We start from the raw sequence: 24,424 nt of genomic DNA on the forward strand, positions 1-24,424 counted from the left end.
GAATCAGTGACAAAGTTTATGAAAAAGTGAGAGTTTTAAGATTCTGTAATTAAAACTTTTATAAACTTACATTTAAACAACATAATTCACAAGATATTTTTACCTCCAACAATGAGTCAGTATTTTTAATCCAATTTGTGTGTTTTTACTTGTTTTTCTGTGTAAACAAACTATCATGATGACAAAAGAGGTTAGTTATGGTAAGTAAACTTTAAAAGATATTTCAGATTTAAAGATGTGTGTGAAGTGTTTTAATGTTGTGTAGCTTTTAGTGGAGGAATAGATAATATTTTATTTTTACAGTTTGAAATGAATTTAGCAGTTTTAAGTTTGGTGCTTTTTGCTTTTTCTACAAAACAATTGTTTTTGAAAAGCAAATTTGACATTCGTGTGTGCCTGTGTGTGTGTGTGTGTGTGTGTGTGTGTGTTTATGTATGAGAGTGAGTATGTGAGTGTGTGTGTGTGTGTGAGTATGTGTAAGCTTATGTATCTGTATGCCTGTGGGTGTGTGAATGTGTGCATTCATATATGTCAGTATATATGTGTATGTATGTGAATAGCTGGGTTTGTCTAAGGCACAATATAGTCTGCTACTGGTCCTGATTACTGATGAAAATATTGTAAGATGACCAATAACTGCCACAATTTTAACTCCACCCAACATCTATAAGATTTTCAAAAGAAAGCAGAACCAATATTCTCAATATCTCCATTATATCTTTTAATGTATTAGTCACCAATTAATGATTAACCAAAAGTTATTTCAAGAGATGGAAATTATCAACAAGACATTCTTATAATCATATCATTTTAAAAATGCTTAAAAATTTCAATTTTACTATGTTATTAAACTTAATGAGACATTCTCATAAATTAATTAACTTACCTAGAATAGCCATAGTGATAAGATATTAATTAAAGAATGAAAGCTGAAAGATTCTAATTAGAGGTGCATGAAGCAACATTGATAGAAATATAGATATGCAAAATTATTGTTTATACATACCCATACACTCAGATATGAAAACCTTGCAAATTGTCATGGGAAAAAAATTACAGACCAACCACTGCACTATGAATGATGTCATCTGCCCATAGGCACTTCATCAGTTACAGACACTGAACTCATCATTCATAGCCACTAACAACATGGCCCCATGATGACTTTTCACACATATTGCCTAAAAGGAGAATTATTCTCCAGTGATAGTTTGTGCAGCAAAGGTCTTTGCATGTCTGAGTGTTCACAAATGTGTTAAATATGATTGTACACATCTATATTTCAATTAATATTGCTTCATGCAGCACTAGACAATTAATTCCAGCTTGACTAAGCTTTGCACACACCAGCAAATGTACTCTTTGTTGTTTAAATATAAGAACAGCAGTTATCAGTGAGCTATGAACAATGGAGTCAGTAGTATGATTCAATCACTTTTTAACGTTATCTCAACGGATTCTCTATAGAAATTAGAGTCAACACTAATTTGTTATAATGTTTCATATATGAACACATCTAATATAAAACATTGCATAACAAATCAGAGTTGGTTCTAATTCTTATAGAAAACCTGTAGAAAATGGATTCACTGTCCATAGTTGATGAAGCATAACAATACAGAAACATATGCACCATAAAGTGTGATGATGCTATTCATAACCCAATGTTGTGTTTTCACACATATTGCCTTTGAGAAGTTTCTCCTGAAACTATTCTGCAGTGAAAGATCTTTCCATGCCTAAATGAACATGAATATGTTAATTATAATAGTACATGTCTATATCAAATATATAACTCTGTGGTGTGTTTGGTATCCTGTTAATTAGCATACCATGCTATCTTAATTAATGTAATCATGTCATAGCTATACATTTGTAATATTAAAAGTTTTCTCTTATTTTTCTCAATACAAGTGGTGCCCTATGAATTGTAATGCATAGTTGCTTGGGATGCAAGAAATAACAGCCAAATCTTCCCAGATCACACAATATTACCACAAAAAAGAAAAGAAAAGACATATTGTATAGGGTTATATAGTTTATATTATACAACTAGCAAACATACCCATCCTTTGGACGGTTTAAGTTGCTTTAATGGTATTTTATGAGTAGCACAGCAATCTAAGTTTCTGATTAACCTAGGAAAGGAAAACCAAATTGAAGGCTAGTTATTGTATACATCGTTGCACTTCACTGATCAGAGAACGTATAAGTTTGCAAGCAATGCAAAGTAGAGCTTCTGAAATGTTTTGGGAGTAGATTACGGACAATGACTACAAAATATAGTTGTTTTACATGAAAGCGAAATTTCTTGTCAGAAACAGACTTGTAAGAAAATTGAAGGAAGATGTTGAAACTTCCCCTCTGCGTGTTTATTTTATTCAACAGCAAAGGGAGCTGTTTTTTTTGGAGAGAAGTATGATTGGTACATTAAAAAATGGCAATGTAATACCTACTTGAAAAAGTAGAGTTAAAGGAATGTATTTGCTATCTGCTTACAGTGTACAACCACTCTGAAATTGGCTTCAGGTAACGGAAAATGAAGTGTTTGAGTTCAGTTCAAGAATACTGCTTTGAATCTTTAGCAGTTTGCAGTGAAAAGATGTTGCATTGTAAGGAAGACAAATAATAAATTTTAAAAATGTGAAAACAACTAAAAAATATTCTGTAATGCAAATATATGACCATATAGATTAAAAAGTATGGAAAACAGTCAAAATATATAAACAGACAAAATCCTTTCACTTTTATAATATTCTCTAACCAAAACACTTAATCACAAAATACATACCAATACACTTATAAAAAAATATAGAGAGTAATAATACACAATTACAACAAATAAATAAATAATAAATAAAAAGATGTGAAAACCACTAAAGAATATTCTCAAATGCCAATATATGACCATCTAGATTTAAAAAGTATGGAAGACCCTACATTAAAAAAACTATGTACATTCAATGAATTAGAGAAAAACCTGTGTAAACCACAGTTTTTCCTGGTTTGTCCATTTACACAGGAGCTCTGGGCAAAACGTTATAGTACATGATCATTCTTGGGACATAAGTAATGTGTGTGTAAAGTTTGGTGAAAATCGGTTGAGAATTGTGGAAATGTATGAGTTAGTCATTATACACACACATACTGTGATTTATATATACTAGATGTGTGTGTATTGTATCCAGTGCTGGGTTAACAATAAGCAACATAAGCATATGCTTAGGATATAAAGGGAAGAGGAGCACTGCAGAAATGGTAAATGGTTTATGGCATAAATGAAATCATTTTAAACTTGCTAAACTAATATTTGGGATGCCTCATCTCTACTAAGTATAGAAGAAGATGTGTTAAATAAAATTGATTTTGTGGATCTGATCAAAGACTTTATAATTAAAAAAGATAAGAGAGACTTTTCAAATATGCACAGATGTGGCTGTGTGGTAAGAAGCTTGCTTTACAGCCACATGGTTCTGGGTTCAGTCCCACTGTGTGGCACCTTGGGCAAGTGTCTTCTACTATAACCTTGGCCAGCCAAAGCCTTGTGAGTGGATTTGGTAGACGGAAACAGAAAGAAGCCCATCGTATATATATATATATATATATATATATATGTCCAACCCATGCTAGCATGGAAAGCAGACGTTAAATGATAATGATGATGATTTATGTGTATGTGTATTTGTGTGTGTGTGTATGTTCGTGATTCTGTGTTTGTCTCACCCTCCATCACTTCACAACCAATATTGGTGTGTTTACATCCCTATAACTTAGCGATTTGGCAAAAGAGACCGATAGAATAAGTACTAGGCTTACAAAGAATAAGTCCTGGGGTCAGTTTGTTTGATAAAAGCCTGTGATCCAGCATGGCCACAGTCAAATGACTGAAACAAGTAAAAGAGTAAATGTAAATTAAGCAGAAGCATACAAAAATAAATATAATTCTCCATCTTACTGTTAGTTTTATTTCATTTTGAAATCTTTTAAGTGCTTAGGGTCTTGATAGTTTTGAAATATATATATACATATATAACGGGAAGGTTTACGAAAATAAACAAAAGACGAAGGCAGGTTTAGGAAAATAAAGAAAAGTCGAAGGCAGGTGGAGTACAAACAAACAAATGTATTAGTATGGTGCTCAGGAATAGAAATAGAACAAGTCATTTACGTTTCAAGCCTACGCTCTTTGACAGAAAGATACACAGAAAAGAAACAAGGAGAGAAAAAAAGTTCAAGGTTAAAAGTGTAGACGTCGTGGTGTATTTCAAGGATTTCACATCAATAACAAAGTCACTTTGATATATATATATAAAATAAAGAGGTAATCATGGCTGGAAGTTTTTAATCATAAGGTTTAATCAATTAGTCAGGCATGGTACTAAGTATCTACAATGAGTTGAGCCTTACATTGAAAAAGCTCTATCTTAAATATTAATGACAAATTGTGGTGGCACTTGAGTAGCATAGAAAGAGTCTAACAGAAAGGAATTGCCATGCACTAAAACCCTTCTGAATAGTTTAGTGATACTGGACATTTTGCCATTCTCTCTGTATTGTTGCTGTTGCTGTTGTTACATGTGTGTCTCTCTGTATGTGTATATGTATGCATATGAGTGTGTGTGTGTGTGTGTACACACATACTGGCTCACACTCATACAAGCACACACACACACACACACACACACATATAAGTCATATATTTTTTATGAACATAACAATTTAAATTCACTATGAAAAGCAAACAAAACATTTCTAGTTTGTTAGGGCCTCATCAGGGAAACAATACTCAACGTCTGTCCACAGAGAGATTACTAACCTATAGCTATTATATAAACTTGAACAGAACTTGTTTAGTTTAATTTACATAACAGTACATGCACTTATGAGATGAATGAATTAATTTGGCTCTCGCATGATGCAATTGCTCTGAATATAGATTTTTAAAAAATTATTTGCAGTGTAAGGTACGCACAGTGATATCTGTAATGTACTAATCTTAATGTGAAAAGGAGTTAGGGTTTCTGTTTTTGATGAAGATGAATCAAAGCTAGAAACTAGTCACATTATCTCCTTTTCTGTTCATAGGGAGTTAAAATCTATGGTGTAACCCTGGGCTTATGAGGTTGGTCATTTTTGTGTTGACTCAGACTTCAGATTTTGCCAACAAGCTGAAAAGGTCAACTCAAAATAATTGATAAATCTGATTCCACTAAATCTTTAGAATACCATCATCAGCAAATGTTTTTTATAAATTGATCAACAACTCTAAATAATACATATAGACACACATACTTGACCCTTTGACTAAGATCAAAGTGTAGTATATGTTTGTTTGTTTGTATGTATGTATGTATGTATGTATGTATGTATGTATGTATGTATGTATGTATGTATGTATGTATGTATGTGTGTGTGTGTGTGTGTATGTATGTATGTATGTATGTATGTATGTATGTATGTACGTACGTACGTATGTACGTATGTACGTATGTACGTATGTATGTATGTATATGTGTGTGTGTATAGTGAAGGTGTATAACTCAGTAGAGAAGGAGAGAGAGTGTAAAAGAAAAAAATTGACTTTCACCTACCAGCAAGAATGTTTTCATAGTTCACTGTTACATAATTATCTCGGTCTGTACGACTTTGTTCATGCCAAAGACCAACAGAATGCAGCAATTCATGCATAATGGTGCCTTTGTAGAAGCAATCTGGTTCCAAAGAAAGGGTCTGGCTTCCACCATTCTTCCCAACAGAAGAAAAACAGCTGGAAGTAAAGAAATGGGAGTATGTATGTATATATGCCATTATTCAGTTTATTTCAAGATTTCTTGCCAATAGAGAAAGAACTAGTTTCTAACCAAGATCCAGAGCTCCTTCATTGGACTTCCAACATCAACAACAGGGTATTTTTGTTTGTATGTATGTATGTTTGTATGTATGTATGTATGTATGTATGTATGTATGTATGTATGTATGTATGTATGAATGTGTAAATTCCTTCTCTTCACTCCAGATTTCCCTCCAGAAGGAGTTTATGTCTTCTCGGGAAGGAGCTTCCATGATGTTTACTGCTCCTCCTCTCATGTCTCAGTATACTGCTGTCTGGTTGTGGTTAAATTCTTTGTTTATTGTTCTTCTCTCAGTTATTCTCTTCTGATGTCGGAGTTTTTCACTGGTAGCTTTTAGCTCCTGCTTGCGGGTAATCAGTTTGCTATCTCCAAACATCACTTCTATCTCCTTTATTCTCTGTTGGTGGGACGTATAGGGATTTGTTTGTTTGCATGCAATAAGCATCATTACATGACTGATAGTCTTCCATAAACCAGTTATCTTCTTCTCTGTCTTCAAAACTAACGATGGTACTTTCTTTGTTATTTCAGTTTTGTTTACTTTTTGAATATCATTCATGTACTGTTTTATGGTAGTAGCTAGAGCATATAGATATGCGTTAATCTGCCAGTATGTGGGTTCATCACACTGCTGTAAATACTCATCATCAATTTCATTAACAGCTTTTAATACAGTATCTGGTGGTTTTTTACTTACTTTGGTAGAACATACCCATAGTACCCCAAGATAAAATTTCCTCTGTATTAACAACCTAGGTTTTATTAGTATCTTGCCCATTTAACTGGTAATTAACATCATGATTTAGAGTCTTCCCTTATCCAACCTTCTTTTATTGGCAGTTACTCTAGATCCAATTTACTACACCTAATGTCTTCTTCCCTCCCTGACGAAAAGAGATACATATGACAATATTTATGACCATACCTAGCCATGAGCCATCAACTCATTCTTGTCCTTCATTCTAAACAGACATAGTCTCCTAGTCTTAGATTTAGTAGTTAATAAAAAGACAAATAAGTTCGAAATGAACTTCAATCCTTTACAAGCTACGACCCCAGTGGACTTCATACCATTCTTGGAAGTGTAGTCTTTCTAAGTTACAATAGTGACAACATGAATTTCTTCCAACTTCTTGGTCTGTTAAAGTATTTGAGAAAAATTATATTAATGTGTCCAACTGGTTAAAATTCTATTTATTTGTGCAGCTGATGATAGCACTGCATTAAATTGATGTAATGATTGTATTGTTCAATTAAATGGAGCCACTTGAAACGGTCGTATTGCATCACTTCTTGATATCCTGTTGCTTATTTTGATTTTAATAACCTTACTTCGAGCTGTGCGGATAATACCAGACTAACTTGTTGCTTCAACTTAAATACCTAATTCAACTGAATCTCAATTATTTCTTGTATATATATATATATATATATATATATATATATATATATATATATATATATATATATATATATATCTGTTGGCTCTTCTCCTGCAACTCAACTTGATTTCGAGCCGGGTCGTCTGCTGCTGGAGAGGACCGACTAGGTAAAGGACCTAGGTATCTTGGTGGATTCTTCCTTTCCGCCTTCGGCCCAGTGCGTCCATGCTGCCAACAAAGCATGCGGAGTTATGTTTTTGATTCGACGGTCATTCGGAATGCTCACAGCAGCCATATTCCTACCGCTCTATGTCACGCAGGTGAGACCCATATTGGAGTATGGGATTCAAGCCTCTTCTCCTTATCTCCTCAAATACATACATCATCTCGAAAGAGTCCAGAAGCTGGCTACTCGCATGGTTCTTGGTCTCAAGCATTTGTCTTATGAAGAAAGTCTGAAGACGCTCCACCTTTATTCTCTAGAAAAACGACGACGCCGTGGTGATCTCATTCTTGCTCACAACATCATAAGCGGAAAGTGTAACCTCTCGAAAGAGCTGTTCTTCACTCCTGCTCCAGAGCGTCGGCTGCGGGGTCACTCCGAAAAGCTCTATCTGCGACGATTTCATCTCAATCGAAGGAGAGGAGCTTTCTCCATCCGGGTTGCGGATCCGTGGAATAAGCTGCCGGACGAGATAGTGAAGATGCCGACGATCGCTCGGTTCAAATTCTCTCTTGACCAGAAATGGCCTGAACTCTTTGCATGAACACCACCCTGTACATAACTCCATGTCCCCCTATATGGCCTTACTTCTTGCTTTTTGAGCCAAAAAATTAACTTAACTTAACTTAGCTTAAATATATATATATATATATACACACACACACACACACACACACACTTATATATATATATATATATACATATATATATATATACATATATATATATATATATATATATACATATATATATATATATATACATATATATATATATATATATTATATGTATAATAATAATAATAATAATAATAATAATAATAATAATAATAATAACAACAACAATAATATTAGGGAGTATAACTCCAAACTTACAGGGAAATATTCAATTTAGTATTAAATCAAATTTCCCAATATAAATATATAATATGTATAAATTAGAGAAAAACCACCATTATGCAATTCAAAAAATGATAGACAAACCAAATCATAAAGAAAAAATAAAATATATTATAAAACATGTAACTAGATCGCAAAAAGTACAAAAATGAATAAACAATATATAATAAGTAAAAAGACTACGATCGTTTCATGGCTATAATTTAAATTCGAATTACAATTAAATTTAAATTTAATCGAAAAACAATTCAATTTAAAAGTATAGTCAATCCTCAGGTCAACAATAATAGCAATAATAGCTAAATAAATAATGAAATAGAATTAAACAATATTTCTTAAAGAAATAATATCATGATTTTTCTTATAGAAGAAACCCCATTAACTAAATTTGAAACTTAAAGAGTAGGACCAGGTGCCTATAATACATTTATCATGTATTTTACCTAAGGTAAAAATAGAGTAAATACATAGCAAAAGGTCTTTATCTGTGAAGATATAATTTAGCTTTAAGAATAACATTAACAAACTATAGAGTATCTTTTCACTAGCTATACTCCAATATTTTTCGTTACAAACTATTTTACAAAATAATCACACTTAATACTTTTAGATTTTAGTTCACATATAATAATTATAAAATAATAAAATTATAAAATTAAATAAAAGTACGTATATAAATTATAATGAACAAATATAGCAATTAGAAATCCATATTTGTCAATCAATAAACATATAAATTAATAAATAAATTCCTCCATTATTTCTTAAATAAATATTATACTTAATCCGAAAATATTTATGTAATAAAAAATAAAAAATTCCAAAACTAAAATCGTATTACTTATCGTTTATAAAATTATTTGCGAAAAAGTACTTATTATTATTATTATTATTATTATTATTATTATTATTATTAAATTCAATAGTACTAAATATAATAAAAAAACTTTACCTATACTAAAAATTTTACAATCTAATTCACAAAGTAACCAAACTAATATTTTTCAATTGAAGTTCACATATAATAATTATAAAATAAGAATAATTAAATAAATGTACGGATCTAAGTTATCATTAACAAAAAAAAATTAGACATTCATATTTATCAATCAATAATACTATAGATTACATTATTATTTCTTAAATAAATTGTATACTTATCCCTCCAAAGATATATTCTGAACTAAAAAATTTCAAAATGGAAAACGTATTACTTAGCGTTTATAAATTTACTCCTGAAGACGTAGCTTAAATAAATAGAACAAACAGATAGAAATATGCATTTTATCAGTGAAAACTACAAATTTATCTTAGCTTTAACAAAAAGAGAATAAAATCACAAAAACTGTAAAATATCATTCACTAGAAACTTCAAAATTCAAAAATTACTACGAAAACACGTAAAACACAAATATACTCAAATTCACAACATACTTAAACTTATTTATATAACTACAATTTACTCTATATTCTCTATTACCCTTATACTAATTTACTTGTTTCATCATATAAATATTGTTACGCTGGAACCCCGCCTTTATTCGAACAAATCAACCCCTGGAGCCATTCTATATAAACACAGTACTTATTCAATCGGTCTCAATTTTCTAACCACTAATTTGATATATCTAAGTTAATCTAAAAACTATAATCTAATTAATATTCACTAATAAATCGTATTTAATAAATTATATTATATTTATATATACTCTTTTTTTTACTTGTTTCAGTCATTTGACTGTGGCCATGCTGGGGCACCGCCTTTAGTCGAGCAAATCTACCCCAGGACTTATTCTTTGTAAGCCTAGTACTTATTCTATCGGTCTCTTTTGCCGAACCGCTAAGTTATAGGGATGTAAACACACCAATATTGGTTGTGAAGTGATGGTAGGTAGGACAAACACAGACACACAAACATATATACACACATACATACATATATATATACACATATACGACGGGCTTCTTTCAGTTTCCGTCTACCAAATTCACTCACAAGGCTTTGGTCGGCCCGAGGCTATAGTAGCAGACACTTGCCCAAGGTGCCACGCAGTGGGACTGAACCCGGAACCATGTGTTTCGTAAGCAAGCTAATTAAATAAACATCTAAAATAAACATCTAAAATAAATCTAATTCTAAATATTTAATACAAACTCATGTTGACTAATATACAAAACACCACTACAAAACATAAACTACAATATCACTTATACCAAATATATATTATATATCAAATAAATGCTCAAATAAATCCTCACTAATAAATTAAACTTATTATATATGTAAATTAATTTATATTTAGATCATTAAGGGAATAAAGTACTTATTATTATTATTAAATAAAATAGTACATAAAAAAGTTTTTACTACATATTCAAAAGTATTTTACGTTACTAACTATTTCCCAAAATAATAATACTTAATACTTTTGATTTTAGTACACATTTAATAATAATAATAATAACAGTAATAATAATTAAATTACTATCTTTTAATCTATATTCATGAATTAAATTATATATTTATTAATTAAATAAACATCAAAGTATAATCTAACTCTAAGTATGTAAAAAAACCTATACTAACTCTTTTTGATTTATATTCAAAACACCCCTACAAAACTACAACCACAACACTATAATAATTAATTAATTAATTATTTATTTAATAATAAATATTTAATTTAGACTCATTTAATTATGTAATATACAATATATAATCACATGCTAATTTATAGAATTAATACTAGAACAAATTATAAGTACAAATTAGTAACAAATATAGGGTTTAAATATACTCGCTATTTATCTAAAAGTTTTTATATAAGTAAAGTAATTTATGTCTACATTTAATTTTACGCTCGTTCAATGAATTAACTAATTTATTATGATTATTAGATATTATTTATTTATTCTCATCAATTAAAGTAACTATACATTTATAAACTACATCGTGTAAATTACATTTTTTATTAAATTTACATTTATTTTTATCTCTACATGTACAATCAATTAGAACGTTATCTTTATTATATTATTGGAATCATTATAAAATTTCTTTTTGTAAAAATTATTCAACTTAAATTTATTAAAAGAAGAAATAATGTTACCTACATTATTAGTGGTAGAATAACCAACTCCAAAATTATTACTAGAGAAAATTTTTTTATATTTTCGATTATCCCGAATGAATCGTTCAATTATATCTAAAATCTCTTTAATAATATTAATTTTAAGTTGAGCCCCATAAAGAACAATCAACCAAATTTTATTCCTATTATTGTTATTATTATTATTAATTATTATTATTATTATTATTATTATTATTATTATTATTATTATATTATTATTATTATTATTATATTATTATTATATTATTATTATTATTATATTTCTTTTTAATATTATTAAAATTATTATTATCATTCATTGAATTAAAATTAGTCTTATTTTTATTTTTGTTTTTGTTTTTTCTTCTATTATTATTCTTATTATTTGTATTATCGTAATGTCTATTCCTAAGAGCATAATTATCTAAATAAATCTTATGATAATTTAAAATTTTATTATTATAAAAATCATTAAAATTATAATCCTTTATATTATAATTATTAACATTATTATTATCATTATCATTACTATTATTATTATTATTATTATTATATTTCTTTTTAATATTATTAAAATTATTATTATCATTCATTGAATTAAAATTAGTCTTATTTTTATTTTTGTTTTTGTTTTTTCTTCTATTATTATTCTTATTATTTGTATTATCGTAATGTCTATTCCTAAGAGCATAATTATCTAAATAAATCTTATGATAATTTAAAATTTTATTATTATAAAAATCATTAAAATTATAATCCTTATATTATAATTATTAACATTATTATTATCATTATCATTACTATTATTATTATTATTATTATTATTATTATTATTATTATATTATTATTATATTATTATTATTATTATATTTCTTTTTAATATTATTAAAATTATTATTATCATTCATTGAATTAAAATTAGTCTTATTTTTATTTTTGTTTTTGTTTTTTCTTCTATTATTATTCTTATTATTTGTATTATCGTAATGTCTATTCCTAAGAGCATAATTATCTAAATAAATCTTATGATAATTTAAAATTTTATTATTATAAAAATCATTAAAATTATAATCCTTTATATTATAATTATTAACATTATTATTATCATTATCATTACTATTATTATTATTATTATTATTATTATTATTATTATTATTATTATTATTATTAAAAAATTTAATATTATTATCATATCCTGCCTCTCGTAGGGCTTCATTATAATAAGGTGCATGTTTATTGAAAATCTCTAAATCATAAGAAAGTAATGATATTCGTTTACCAATATTATTTATCAACGTTTAGAAGCATATCTTTTGTTGATTAGGTATGCATATACATATACACATACACACACACAAACACACATCTACATAACACCCCGCTAACTATTCTACTTGTATATAAATATAAACTGTGGGTAAGGAGGTATGATTATCTACTACGTATATTTCCTATTTAGTACTGGAGATGTTTCATGCTTCTACTATCCAAGAACAAAGGATTGATACTAAATATCTAATCAACAAAAGATGTGCTTCTAAACGTTGATAAATAATATTGGTAAACGAATATCATTACTTTCTTATGATTTAGAAATTTTCAATAAACATGCACCTTATTATAATGAAGCCCTGCGAGATGCAGGATATGATGATAATATTAATTTTTTTAATAATAATAATAATAATAATAATAATAATAATAATAATGATAATGATAATAATAATATTAATAATTATAATATAAAGGATTATAATTTTAATGATTTTTATAATAATAAAATTAAAAATTATCATAAGATTTATTTAGATAATTATGCTCTTAGAAATAGATATTACGATAATACAAATAAAAAGTGAAGTGTGTGCGTATATGGTCATGTGTTTCAGTCTTCATTTGCGTATATGTGTGTATGTGTGCTTGTCATATTATCTGTGTACCTATCCGTCTGTATGTCTAGCTGTTTACTTTCATATCCATTTGCCTACATACATGTGCATATACATATACATATACACATACACACACACAAACACACATCTACATAACAACCCGCTAACTATTCTACTTGTATATAAATATAAACTGTGGGTATGGAGGTATGATTATCTACTACGTATATTTCCTATTTAGTACTGGAGATGTTTCATTTATGAGGTCGTACTCCTGTATTTGCCTGAATCTTGGGTCCTTTGGGTGCTTGGATAAAATGGGAAGGCAAGTTCACCGAGGTTGCATCCAGGTCCTTGGCATGTTGATAGAGTGTGGAAGACTGTTTTTTTATCATCATATTGTCTCAAATATTCATTTAGTATTTCCGCAATGCTCCTAGATGTCTCCCCTATGTATGTCATGTTCACGTCTTTACAAGCACTTTCTATGCATGTGACCTGATGGGGTTCCCTGGCTTTTCAACAATCTTAATGTTGAGTTTAGTCTCCTTCAGAGCTTTCCTAAATTTATGGGCTAGTTCTCTATGGGCTGTGGCATCAACAAACATCACTCCTTGATATTTGTCGGTTTTATACCACGTGTTCACCGTTTGCGTTGTCACAAGCTTTTTGTATTCTATTCCAGGCTTTACTTTTATATCTAGGGCAGGTGCCACTGATTTCATTACATATAATGTTATCTAACTTCTTTCTAGCACACCTATATTTCTGATCACATCCAGAGAACTGCATGCGGTGCTTGAAGTTCTGTACATGTTTCTTCGTTTCATAGGGTTTGCATAGTGGGGACACGTTGTTAATTATCCTAAGTCTGCTATCAGTATGTTAATTTTCATGTTGTGTCACAAGGCTGAGTATGGGTTTCATGTAATAGGAGTGGAGGAACTGCACTCTGTTGTTCACAGTCTCTAACCAAAGTTCAGTATCAAGGACAGGGTGCCTAGTGGGGTAATCTAAAGTTACCTTGATACTTTGGTGGATGGAGTTAGCTACTTGCTGGATACTCTCCATTATGTTCCTCTCAGTTTCTACATTACTGTTACTAGAGTTGGTCTTAACTAAAATATTTATGTCATCTACACTCCTATTATAAAGTAGAAGAATAGTGGTCTGTTCTGCTAAGGATTGCTTAAGTTTTCTGTCCCATCAGATCATGAAGAGGCTGGCCACATCTCCAGCTATACCGACATCAATGGCTGCACCTTGAACTTGCATGTAGAGTTTCTTGTTAAACTTTACTATGTGGTTCTTACATTTTTTATATTTACAAAACTAATTTCTGCAACTGAAAAGTATAAAAAAAGGAAGGAGAACAATTCCTCTTGATTTTTCCTTCCCTTATAGGATATGGGGAACTTCACTTGAAACTCCACCCCTTCTTTCTCTACCCATAAATTCTCTTTAAATAAATGTGAATAAAGGCTTTCTTGTGCTATCAGTCAGTCAAACAAACCCAATATGATTAAGCAAACTATTATTACCCGACATCAGGTTTAATATCCAAATAATCTGGTTGGTGTGTTCTTGGAGTGAAATAAATACAGCGAGAACCACGGACAACAGTTTTTGATGTAATTTCATTCATGGCCTTTAGAATCAGGGACCTTTGCGCTGTATCTAAAGGAAAAATAAGAAAGAAGTATTTAAAGTTATCAAATCATTAGTTCAATAATTACATAATTAAAACTTATCTATTTTTGATAGAGTATACTTTATTATTTTTAAATCACATATGTATCAGCAGTATACCATTCAATTGCTATAATATACAACATATTTATAATTTTTTTAGTCAACACATGTTACAATGATTGTCACTAATACATTCATAAAATATGTTTGTGGATAGAAAAAGAGGAGCAGCAGTACATGAACTCTGATTCGTGTTGGAGTCGGCAACTGTTTACTTTTCTCAACTATCCACAAATACACTGCTTATAAACCAACTGATATTAGTGGCTCAAGTTAACTGGTTAAATAAATTTCTACATTAACTGAGCCAATCAATTTTCTAGGTTGCTAGTTAGAAAAGTTAATTACTGGTGTGTTAACAGTGTTTCATTTCATTAATATAATGTATACTCTAAAACATATTTATAGGTTTGATAACCTACATTGTGTGTTACAATGAATATAATGCCTATGTAATGTTTACATTCATTGTAGCACAATGATTTTGGCTAATTAATCTATAGATATATTTCCTTAGTACATTACAACAATTAAGGTTGGCACTTCTTATCTGTCTAGTGGCCTTGGCAAAAGAGGTTGTGTGGGAACAAAAGTGAAAGGACTTAAGACAGACACCTTCCTCTTTGGTCAAGCCTTCACCAATTTTTACAGGTTTCATTTAAAAAGAAAATTAATGGAAGAGAAGGAAGTGTCACTTTCTAGAAAATTTGCTGAAAGATGGATGACAGCAGTGAACATGGTCTGAGTAAACAGGCCTTCTCTGAGCATGCACATTTAGAATTGGAGGAGGACAACTTAAAGAGGATCCCTGCCTCAGTAATTACAGTAACTCTACATTTTTGGGAGTTTCAAGGATAGACCTTGGCAGTCTCCCCAACATTTAAAAATATGTCTATGTTTGAAGTTTTGTTTATTTCCCTTTTTACAAGCTTTTTCGTACATCATGTACTGTCTTCGATGTTTTTGTTAGTCATTGTAGTAAATGAAACTTTTAACTCGAGTTTTATTGGGACTTCTGGAATCTAGCATGAGTAACAGGCTTGCTAACTACTGCCTGTGATAGCTGGCTATTTGTTGCCTTCAGCTATCTAATATTTTCTTGATGATTCTAGTTGTGCTATGGAGGCAAACTTTTGTACTGGACACTCTATTTCCATTTTGTCTGTCTTTATGTTCTGAGTTCAAATTCCACCAGAGCTGACTTTGCCTTTCATCTTTTGTGGATCGATGAAACAAGTATCAATTTGGCACTGGTGTTGATGAAAAGTGACTAGCACCCTTCACCTCAAATTTCAGGCCTTATGCTTACAGCAGAAATAATTATTATTGTTATTATGATTGACTGCCCCCTTCCCTCAAAATTACTGGCCTTGTGTCAAGGCAGAATCATTACCAAGCCAGACAAAATGCTTAGCAGAGTTTCTTCTGGTTTTAAGATCTGAGTTCAACTGCTGCCAAGGTTGACTTTGCCTTTCATACTTTCAGGGTTGGTAAAATAGTACCAGTCAAATATTGGGGGTCAATGTAATTGATTTCCCCTCAAATATTGCTGCCAAATTAGAAAACATCCTCATCATCATCATCATTAGTATTATCATTTTCATTATCATCTTTTAATTTCGTTTCTATTTCTTTCCCAGTGTTTTCCTGGCATCTAGGCCAGAGAAACGCACTATGTACATAGGTAGGCCAGAGAAACGCACTATGTATATAGGTAGGCCAGAGAAACGCACTATATACATAGGTAGGTCAGAGAAACGCACTATATACTTAGGTAGGCCATTAAATAAACATACCAGATTTTTCATTTACAAAGTCATGTGATAGGGAAAAAGGGTAAGAAAGACAGAGAGAAAAAGGAAAAATAAAAATAAAAAGTAAACAAAGAAAATAAAAGGAGAAAAGGAAAGAAAATTCACAGCAACAATGCTCTTCTCAGTACGTGTGATGTACCAGTTAAGACAATCTTTTGCACTTCCTGCATGGATGGTAAGCCAGGGATAAATCTTAAATAATTTTCAGTCCCTTTTTCGATCATTTCCAGTGCTCCTACAATCACTGGCATTGTAACTGTCTTGAGATGCCACATCTTTTCGATGTCGCTTAGCAAATATTTATATTTACTGAACCAGTCAAATTCTTTTGTCAAAATATTATGGTCACAGGGTGTGTTCATATCAATCGATAAACAGACTTTATTGCTTTGGTCTTTCACAATGCTATCTGGTTTATTTGCTTTGATGGTCCGGTCTGGAAAGTTCCAAAGAATTGTTACATTTTCTCCCTCAGATATAGCTTCAGGGTGGTTCTTGTACCATTTATTAGCAGTTTTGATTTTATAATGCTGACACTTTATCCAATGTAGATATTGGCCAACTCGGCCATGTCTTGATTTGTATTCTACAGGTGCATCAGCTTGTTTTCTACGGGCCACATATTTGTAATGTAGAGGTTTTTGTTCTCATCTGTCAGCCAATTGTTCAAACGCATTTTTTTGCTATTGATTTCACCTTCTTTGCAATTACACTTGCCGCACTTCCACCATGCTGTCCAACCAGGGTATTAGGCAAAAACTCACTCACTAGTAAATTTTTGCTTTCCTTCATGACAGAATGAAGATTCTTACGTCTTTCATTGTTTTCAACGAGCTTTAGCATCTAGTCGTTAGATGTTTCAAGATATTTTGCCAGTCCAATTGTGGTGGTTTTGTAAAAGACTTCAAAGTGGATCAAGCTTCGATCTCCTTGAGCTATGGGTAGATAAAGACGATCTGCGCCTGCCTTTGGATGATGTATCTTATTGCAAGTCAGCAGATTACGATTTTTCCTGTCAATCTTCCTTATTTCGCTCATATTCCAGTTCAACACATTGAAACTATAAATAACAATCGGAACTGCTAAGGAATTTATAGCTAACACCTTGTTACGTGCATTTAACTCGGATTTTAGGACTGCTCGAACTCTCCTGTAACATTCCTTCCCGATCTTCTCTTTCATGCTTGCATGCTGAATGCCAGCGCCCTCGTTCATTCCGAGGTATTTGTAAGTTTGTTCCTGCTCGAGTTCTTTTATGACTGTATAAAACATCCAACACCACTGTTCTTGACACATTTATCAAGACCAAATTCAATTCCGATGTCATCACTAAATACTTTCATAGTTCGTAGTAGCTCTTGAAGCTCATTGTCTTTGCCATAGAGTTTTAAGTCATCTCTATAAAATAGATGACTTATTTTCTTGTCGCCAATTTTATACCCATACCCTGTTTTGTTAAGTTCAATTGTAAGGGCTATTAGGGCTATGCAAAAAGGTGAAAGTGAGTTACCTTGGAAAATGCCGCAGTTGATATTAATATTTTTTGTGGTCAGTACTCCATTAAAGTTGTATAATTGGAGATTCGTATTCCACACTGATATGTCATAACGATAAACGTCGCCCTTTTGTAGCCTAGGCAGGCTCATGGGCCCGTTTTCCCGGTTTCTGTGGCATATGTGTCCCCCCTCCCAGCTGGATGGGACGACAGTCCATCGCAGCGTTACTCAAGAAACAGGAAGAGAGAGTGAGAGAAAGTTGTGGCGAAAGAGTACAACAGGTGTCGCCTTGAGGTGAGTTATCCAAGCCCCAAAGAATTCCTTTCAACACATGGCTGTGATGCTCCCCAAATACTTCTGCTCGTGATCAGAGATGCACATATCGTTAGCCACTAAGGCACATGCTCAACTGGTTAAGGTCAAACAACTGACAAGAAAATCTGTGGTATTGAGCAGAATATTTGCTGTAGTCCATCTTTTGTACCAAGGCAAAACAATGTGTCCTCTGTGTGAAAAGTCTAGCTGCATACACGTTAGCATATGTCAGGTGCATACAATTGACAACATAGTTAATTAAGATTTATTCAGTGAATTCTATTCAACACATGTTTACACGTGGAATTAGCAGAATCATTAACTTTAGATGGCTCGCAGGCGAGGTGAACAAATTAGTGAGAGAGATAGATTGGCAATACTTGCAGTCTTGGGAAGAGCTATCTGAGCGGAAAATTCGTGGATGTAATCAACATCAAACTCGTGTTCGGCGTCATGTAGTTGACTGTCGTGGTGGTAACAGATTCGTGTAATAAATTTTGTGTTTATTTTTGTTTCATAATATATATTTTTTCGGATGCAGCCAGACTTTTCACACAGATAACACTTCCAATCAGTTAAGAGTCATGAAAGCCACTGCCTGGTACCTCACCAGGGCATTTATTATTATTATTATTATTATTATTATTATTATTATTATTGTTATTATCATCATCATCATCATTATTATTATTATTATTATTATTATTATTATTATTATTATTATTATCATTATCATTATTATTATTATTATTATTTATTATTATTATTATTATTATTATTATTATTATTATTATTCCTTCGTAACACAGTGTAGGTAAAAATGCACCGGAGTCTTTAGTCATCTGTCAAGTCACAAGGACCTCAGATAGCTAATATTTTCCTTAAGATGTGCGCTGTGCCGATTAAGGCTGCTTTTTGCAAGACATCAATCTTGCATGGGATTTCCAGTTGCCTTAAGAAGTTTTGAAGTTTCAATGGAAGTGAGCCCAACGCTCCGATCACCACTGGTATCACTTTTACATTTCCCTGTCACATTCCATACAGTCTTGCCATTTCCACTTTCAGTTGGGAGTACTTGGTGATTTTTCTCAACCTCTTTACTCACAACATTCATGTCATTTGGTATGGTTACATCAGTGATCTGACAGTATTTGTCTCTCATATTCACTATGACAATATTCGCCGCCCGACGGTGTTCGATTACACAATCCGTCTGAAAATCATAGTCCCCAGAATATCGTTACTTTTCCATCAACCTACATAACTTTACTTGGTACATGCTCATACCAGTTCTCTGTTACTTCATATTGGTATTTACGGCATAAGAGCCAATGAAGATACGCACACATTTTATCGTGGTGGCGCTTGTATTCTTTTTTGTGCAAGGCTCTCACATCCACTTACCAAGTGGGTCACATTTTCCACACTCTTTCCACAGAGTCTGCATTTCCGGGTGTCAGAAGTTTTATAGTTGTTATACTTCACTGAATTGGTAGCGACAGCCTGGCCTGGTCTTGTGCAGCAATGATCAGGCTTTCAGTGGTACGCTTCAAATCACCTCGCTCAAGCCATGCCCACGATGCTGTGTTATCCTTAACGTCTTGTGTATTCCTTTCAAACTGTCCATGCATTCTCATTTCAAGGTCGTCGTCGTCGTCGTCGTCGTCTTCTTCTTCTTCTTCTTCTTCTTCTTCTCTTCTTCTTCTTCTTCTTCTTCTTCTTCTTCTTCTTCTTCTTCTTCTTCTTCTTCTTCTTCTATGCCCAGTCCTTGCCTAAATATGTCAATGTTAGGAAATATTAGTTTCTACTTTGGCCCCACAAGGAATGGAAATTGAAGATTGTTGCAGCAGGGGACGGATTTCTATGTTTTTAAAGAATGTAGAACATAGAGGAGATGAAGAGGGGAAGGTGGAGGAAGAGATAACGTGGCTGATAATGGTAGCGGTGATGATGATGATGATGATGATGTAGAAGATAAAACTTACTGTAGGATTTGTGTAGAGTGTAAGGTATGATACCAATGGGCCACCGCTGGAACTTGTCACTGAGTACACCACGTTTCTGGAGAATTGGAATGATGAAAGAACGATGAGAAATAACAACAACAACAACATCATAAGTGTTTTATTTATCACTATTGGGTTTCCCGTGAGGAAACCATCTTTTTTGAGGGGTACATTGCGATGCACAATGGCAGTTTCTTTGGCATACTTAGAGAAGGCTTTAGGGTTTGATTTTATATTTTTCGATCTGGATGACCAAGTTCTCTCAACATTAAGCTTCTAAAAGCTGTAGCTGACGAAAATCCACAGCAAGCTTTACAAGCAGAATTATGCTTATCATTTCGCTGTCTTGCTTTAATTACCCAGATATTGGGTCACATGCGTGTTTTCTACAAGTGGTCGCATGACCTGGTCACGCGATGGTGTATAGATCGAGTCTTCTTGGCTTTACGCGAGCTATCCAATCATGTCACGTGACAGGCCAGCCTAGCGCGGGAAAATTATATTTCTTCGCTGGAGCTTCTAATCAGCTTTGAAAAGAGGAATCCTTCCCGCTATTCTTCAGTGAGGCTGGAAGCACGATTGAGTTCGGATCTTGGCAGAGAGGAGAGTTATTTTGCAGATAGCCTTGACGCGCTGATGTGGTCCGTTTGGTCAAGCACACATCACCAAGTTCCAACTGTATGAGAAACCAATATGTATATTTTTTTCTGACAGTATCATTCAAGTTGTATCAACATTAGATGTACCTTTCATTAGGCATTTAAATGAATGGTGGCAGTCAGTTGCAATTCTTGTTCCTGTATTTCTTTCTGATGGTATACCTGACTCATTTAGAACCAAGAAATTGTAATTTTACCAAGGCCAGAGCTATGCTACTTATCCTTCTAAACGAGTATTAGCAAATCAGTTCACTTCAAGTCACATTTCGATCATAAAACACCTCCGTGAAACTTGAAGTGTCTAAACTTGCTTTTCAGTTTAATCAAAGAGTCGCTCGCTACATGTCATTGAGTTGTAGGCTTGCTACCAGACTTTTACTGGGTATAATCATTACAGATGATGAAATATGGGTTCACTATAATCATATCCAGTGAAAACGGCAATGGTTAGCGTCAAATGAAAAAGGAGAATCCATTCCCGAACCAGGACTACGACTGAAAATGTCATGTTCTATGTTGGTGGGATATGAAGGGTGTCGTCTACCATGAAGTGTTAAACCAAACTAAAATAGTTAATGTAGAGAAGAACTGCTCAAAAATTTGCATTAAAAGGGCACATCATTGATCAATCATTCAGAATTTAAGATCATATATTGCTCAAGTTACTCAGTAAAAAATTATGAGACTGAATATGGAGGTTTAACCTCATCTTCATTACTCCATCTGATAATAATCTTTTTTTTTATCATTGCAAAATTATATAGAGGGAAAGCAACTTAAAAATGAGATACTGAGTGTTCCTTTGCTTCGAAGCCTGAAGAATTTTACGCCTGAGCGATCAGCAATTTACCAAACATATGTATTTATGATATCAATAACGAGGGGAATTATTATCTTTATTAAGTATATCAATTAAGACTAGAGAAGCACTTGTTTTTTTTTTCACATCTTGAAACACGACAGGACTTTCTTTCCAACTTAAATGCTAAAATTATTATGTAACAAAATAACGAGTAGGAAAGAGGAAAATTACTTCGATTCAATCGGAAAGTATTTGCTTACCTTCCTCAGAGGAGGATTGACAGACATGTCTCCCTCAAATCTATCTGAAATAAATAGACGGAAGTCATATTTGTTAAATGAGACAACTATTTTATACAGATTTATGCAACATTTATGTAGGCGCCGTAGAGAAAAAGCTAAAATGTTGAACAGACAAGTCCTGTAGTTTCTACTGTTACAAGAACTCATCACTTGTACTATTCATGTCTTTTACCTCTGACTACCCATTCCAAGTGTTGACAGCTTTAGTACCTATTCTATAACGAAGGTAATTAAATTGATTATACCTCCTCAGAAATAAAGTTTCTGTTTAATAGGAGAGAAATAACAACACATAGGCAGGTAAGTTAGCAGAAGTAACAGGCTACCGTAATGAAGACACTGAGAGAGCACTGTAGCGCGATTTCCACTGAATTTTTAACCATCTCATTCATATTTAGTAATTTAGGGTCAAGGCTTATCTATATTGCCATAAACGGCGTGAACGGCTATGAGAAATTAACTATTCTCTCTCTTTCTCTTTTACTTGTTCCAGTCATTTGACTGCGGCCATGCTGGAGCAACGCCTTTAGTCGAGCAACTCGACCCCGGGACTTATTCTTTGTAAGCCCAGTACTTATTTTATCGGTCTCTTTTTTGCCGAACCGCTAAGTGACGGGGACGTAAACACACCAGCATCGGTTGTCAAGCGATGCTAAGGGGACAAACACAGACACACAAACACACATATATATATATATACATATATACGACAGGCTTCTTTCAGTTTCCGTCTACCAAATCCACTCACAAGGCATTGGTCGGCCCGGGGCTATAGCAGAAGACACTTGCCCAAGATGCCACGCAGTGGGACTGAACCCGAAACCATGTGGTTGGTTAGCAAGCTACTTACCACACAGCCATTCCTGCGCCTATGTCACTATAAAAAACATTAACGCTTACATGAACATAATCCGACCAGTCAGCTCAGCTAGCGTGCAAGCAAATGAGGGGTAGACTTGAAAGTAAGTTTTGTGAATTTTTGTCACAAATATTTTGTCGAATGTTCTAGAAGTTTTTACTGTTACAAAAGCTGGGACATTGAACTCCCAAAGAGAACAATCTTAGGTACTGCACCCTGTTTACCAGTTTTGTGATAAGGTGTTCTCACTTTTACTACTTATTCGGTCTTCAATAATCATGAGCAATTTTCATACAAATAACTAAAATATTTTATGCAATCATGAAGGCGCATGGCTCAGTGGTTAGAGCGTCGAGCTTACGATCGTGAGGTTGTGAGCTCGAATCCCGGACCGGGCTGCGTGTTGTGTTCTTGAGCAAGGCACTTTATTTCACGTTGCTCCAGTTCACTCAGCTGTAGAAATGAGTTGCGACGTCACAGGTGCCAAGCTGTATCGGCCCCTTTGCCTTTCCCTTGGACAACATCGGTGACGTGGAGAGGGGAGGCCGGTATGCATGGGCGACTGCTGGTCTTTCGCAAACAACCTTGCCCGGACTTGTGTCTAGGAGGGTAACTTTCTAGGTGCAATCCCATGGTCATTCATGACCGAAGGGGTCTTTACCATATTAGCTATCACATTCCCTATCTTACCTGTGCTGTTATATTAGGTTGTCCCAAAAGTTCGTAAACACTTGCGAAAATTGAATTTTTACTCGCCAAGTACTAACAAAAACAACAAAAATTATTCCTCAAAATAAAGACCATTATTTTCCAAGACTTTCTACGAACTTTTGGGACAACCTTATATTATAAAAATTGTTGTACATATGTAAATGCAAATGTTCCGGGTAATAAAAAAATATTGAAGCTTATTAACGCGGTCTTTCTTGCCTGCACATGCAACCTACCTAATACTGTGTACTATCAACGACCCAATGAAGGCGCTGTGATTTTGTTTCTCTAAATCACAAACCCTGTCGTAGATAAAATCGGTTGTTCTACCTTTATTACTGCCATTGGAA

General features: G+C 32.8%; 1 protein-coding gene across 1 annotated transcript in view; it reads right to left on the reverse strand.

Annotated features, from left to right (window-relative positions):
- Positions 1-24,424, reverse strand: part of LOC118764515 (meprin A subunit beta-like) — a 58,970-nt gene that overhangs the window by 21,386 nt on the left and 13,160 nt on the right. Inside the window, exons 6-9 of the mRNA XM_036505291.1 lie at positions 22,463-22,506; positions 20,721-20,796; positions 14,900-15,035; positions 5,592-5,767 (exon numbers count right to left, since the gene is read on the reverse strand). Of these exons, the coding sequence (XP_036361184.1) occupies positions 5,592-5,767; positions 14,900-15,035; positions 20,721-20,796; positions 22,463-22,506 (432 nt within the window). The remainder of the gene's footprint in view (positions 1-5,591; positions 5,768-14,899; positions 15,036-20,720; positions 20,797-22,462; positions 22,507-24,424) is intronic.

Source organism: Octopus sinensis, linkage group LG8 (genome assembly GCF_006345805.1).
Source record: "Octopus sinensis linkage group LG8, ASM634580v1, whole genome shotgun sequence".
NCBI classification, from domain to species: domain Eukaryota; kingdom Metazoa; phylum Mollusca; class Cephalopoda; order Octopoda; family Octopodidae; genus Octopus; species Octopus sinensis.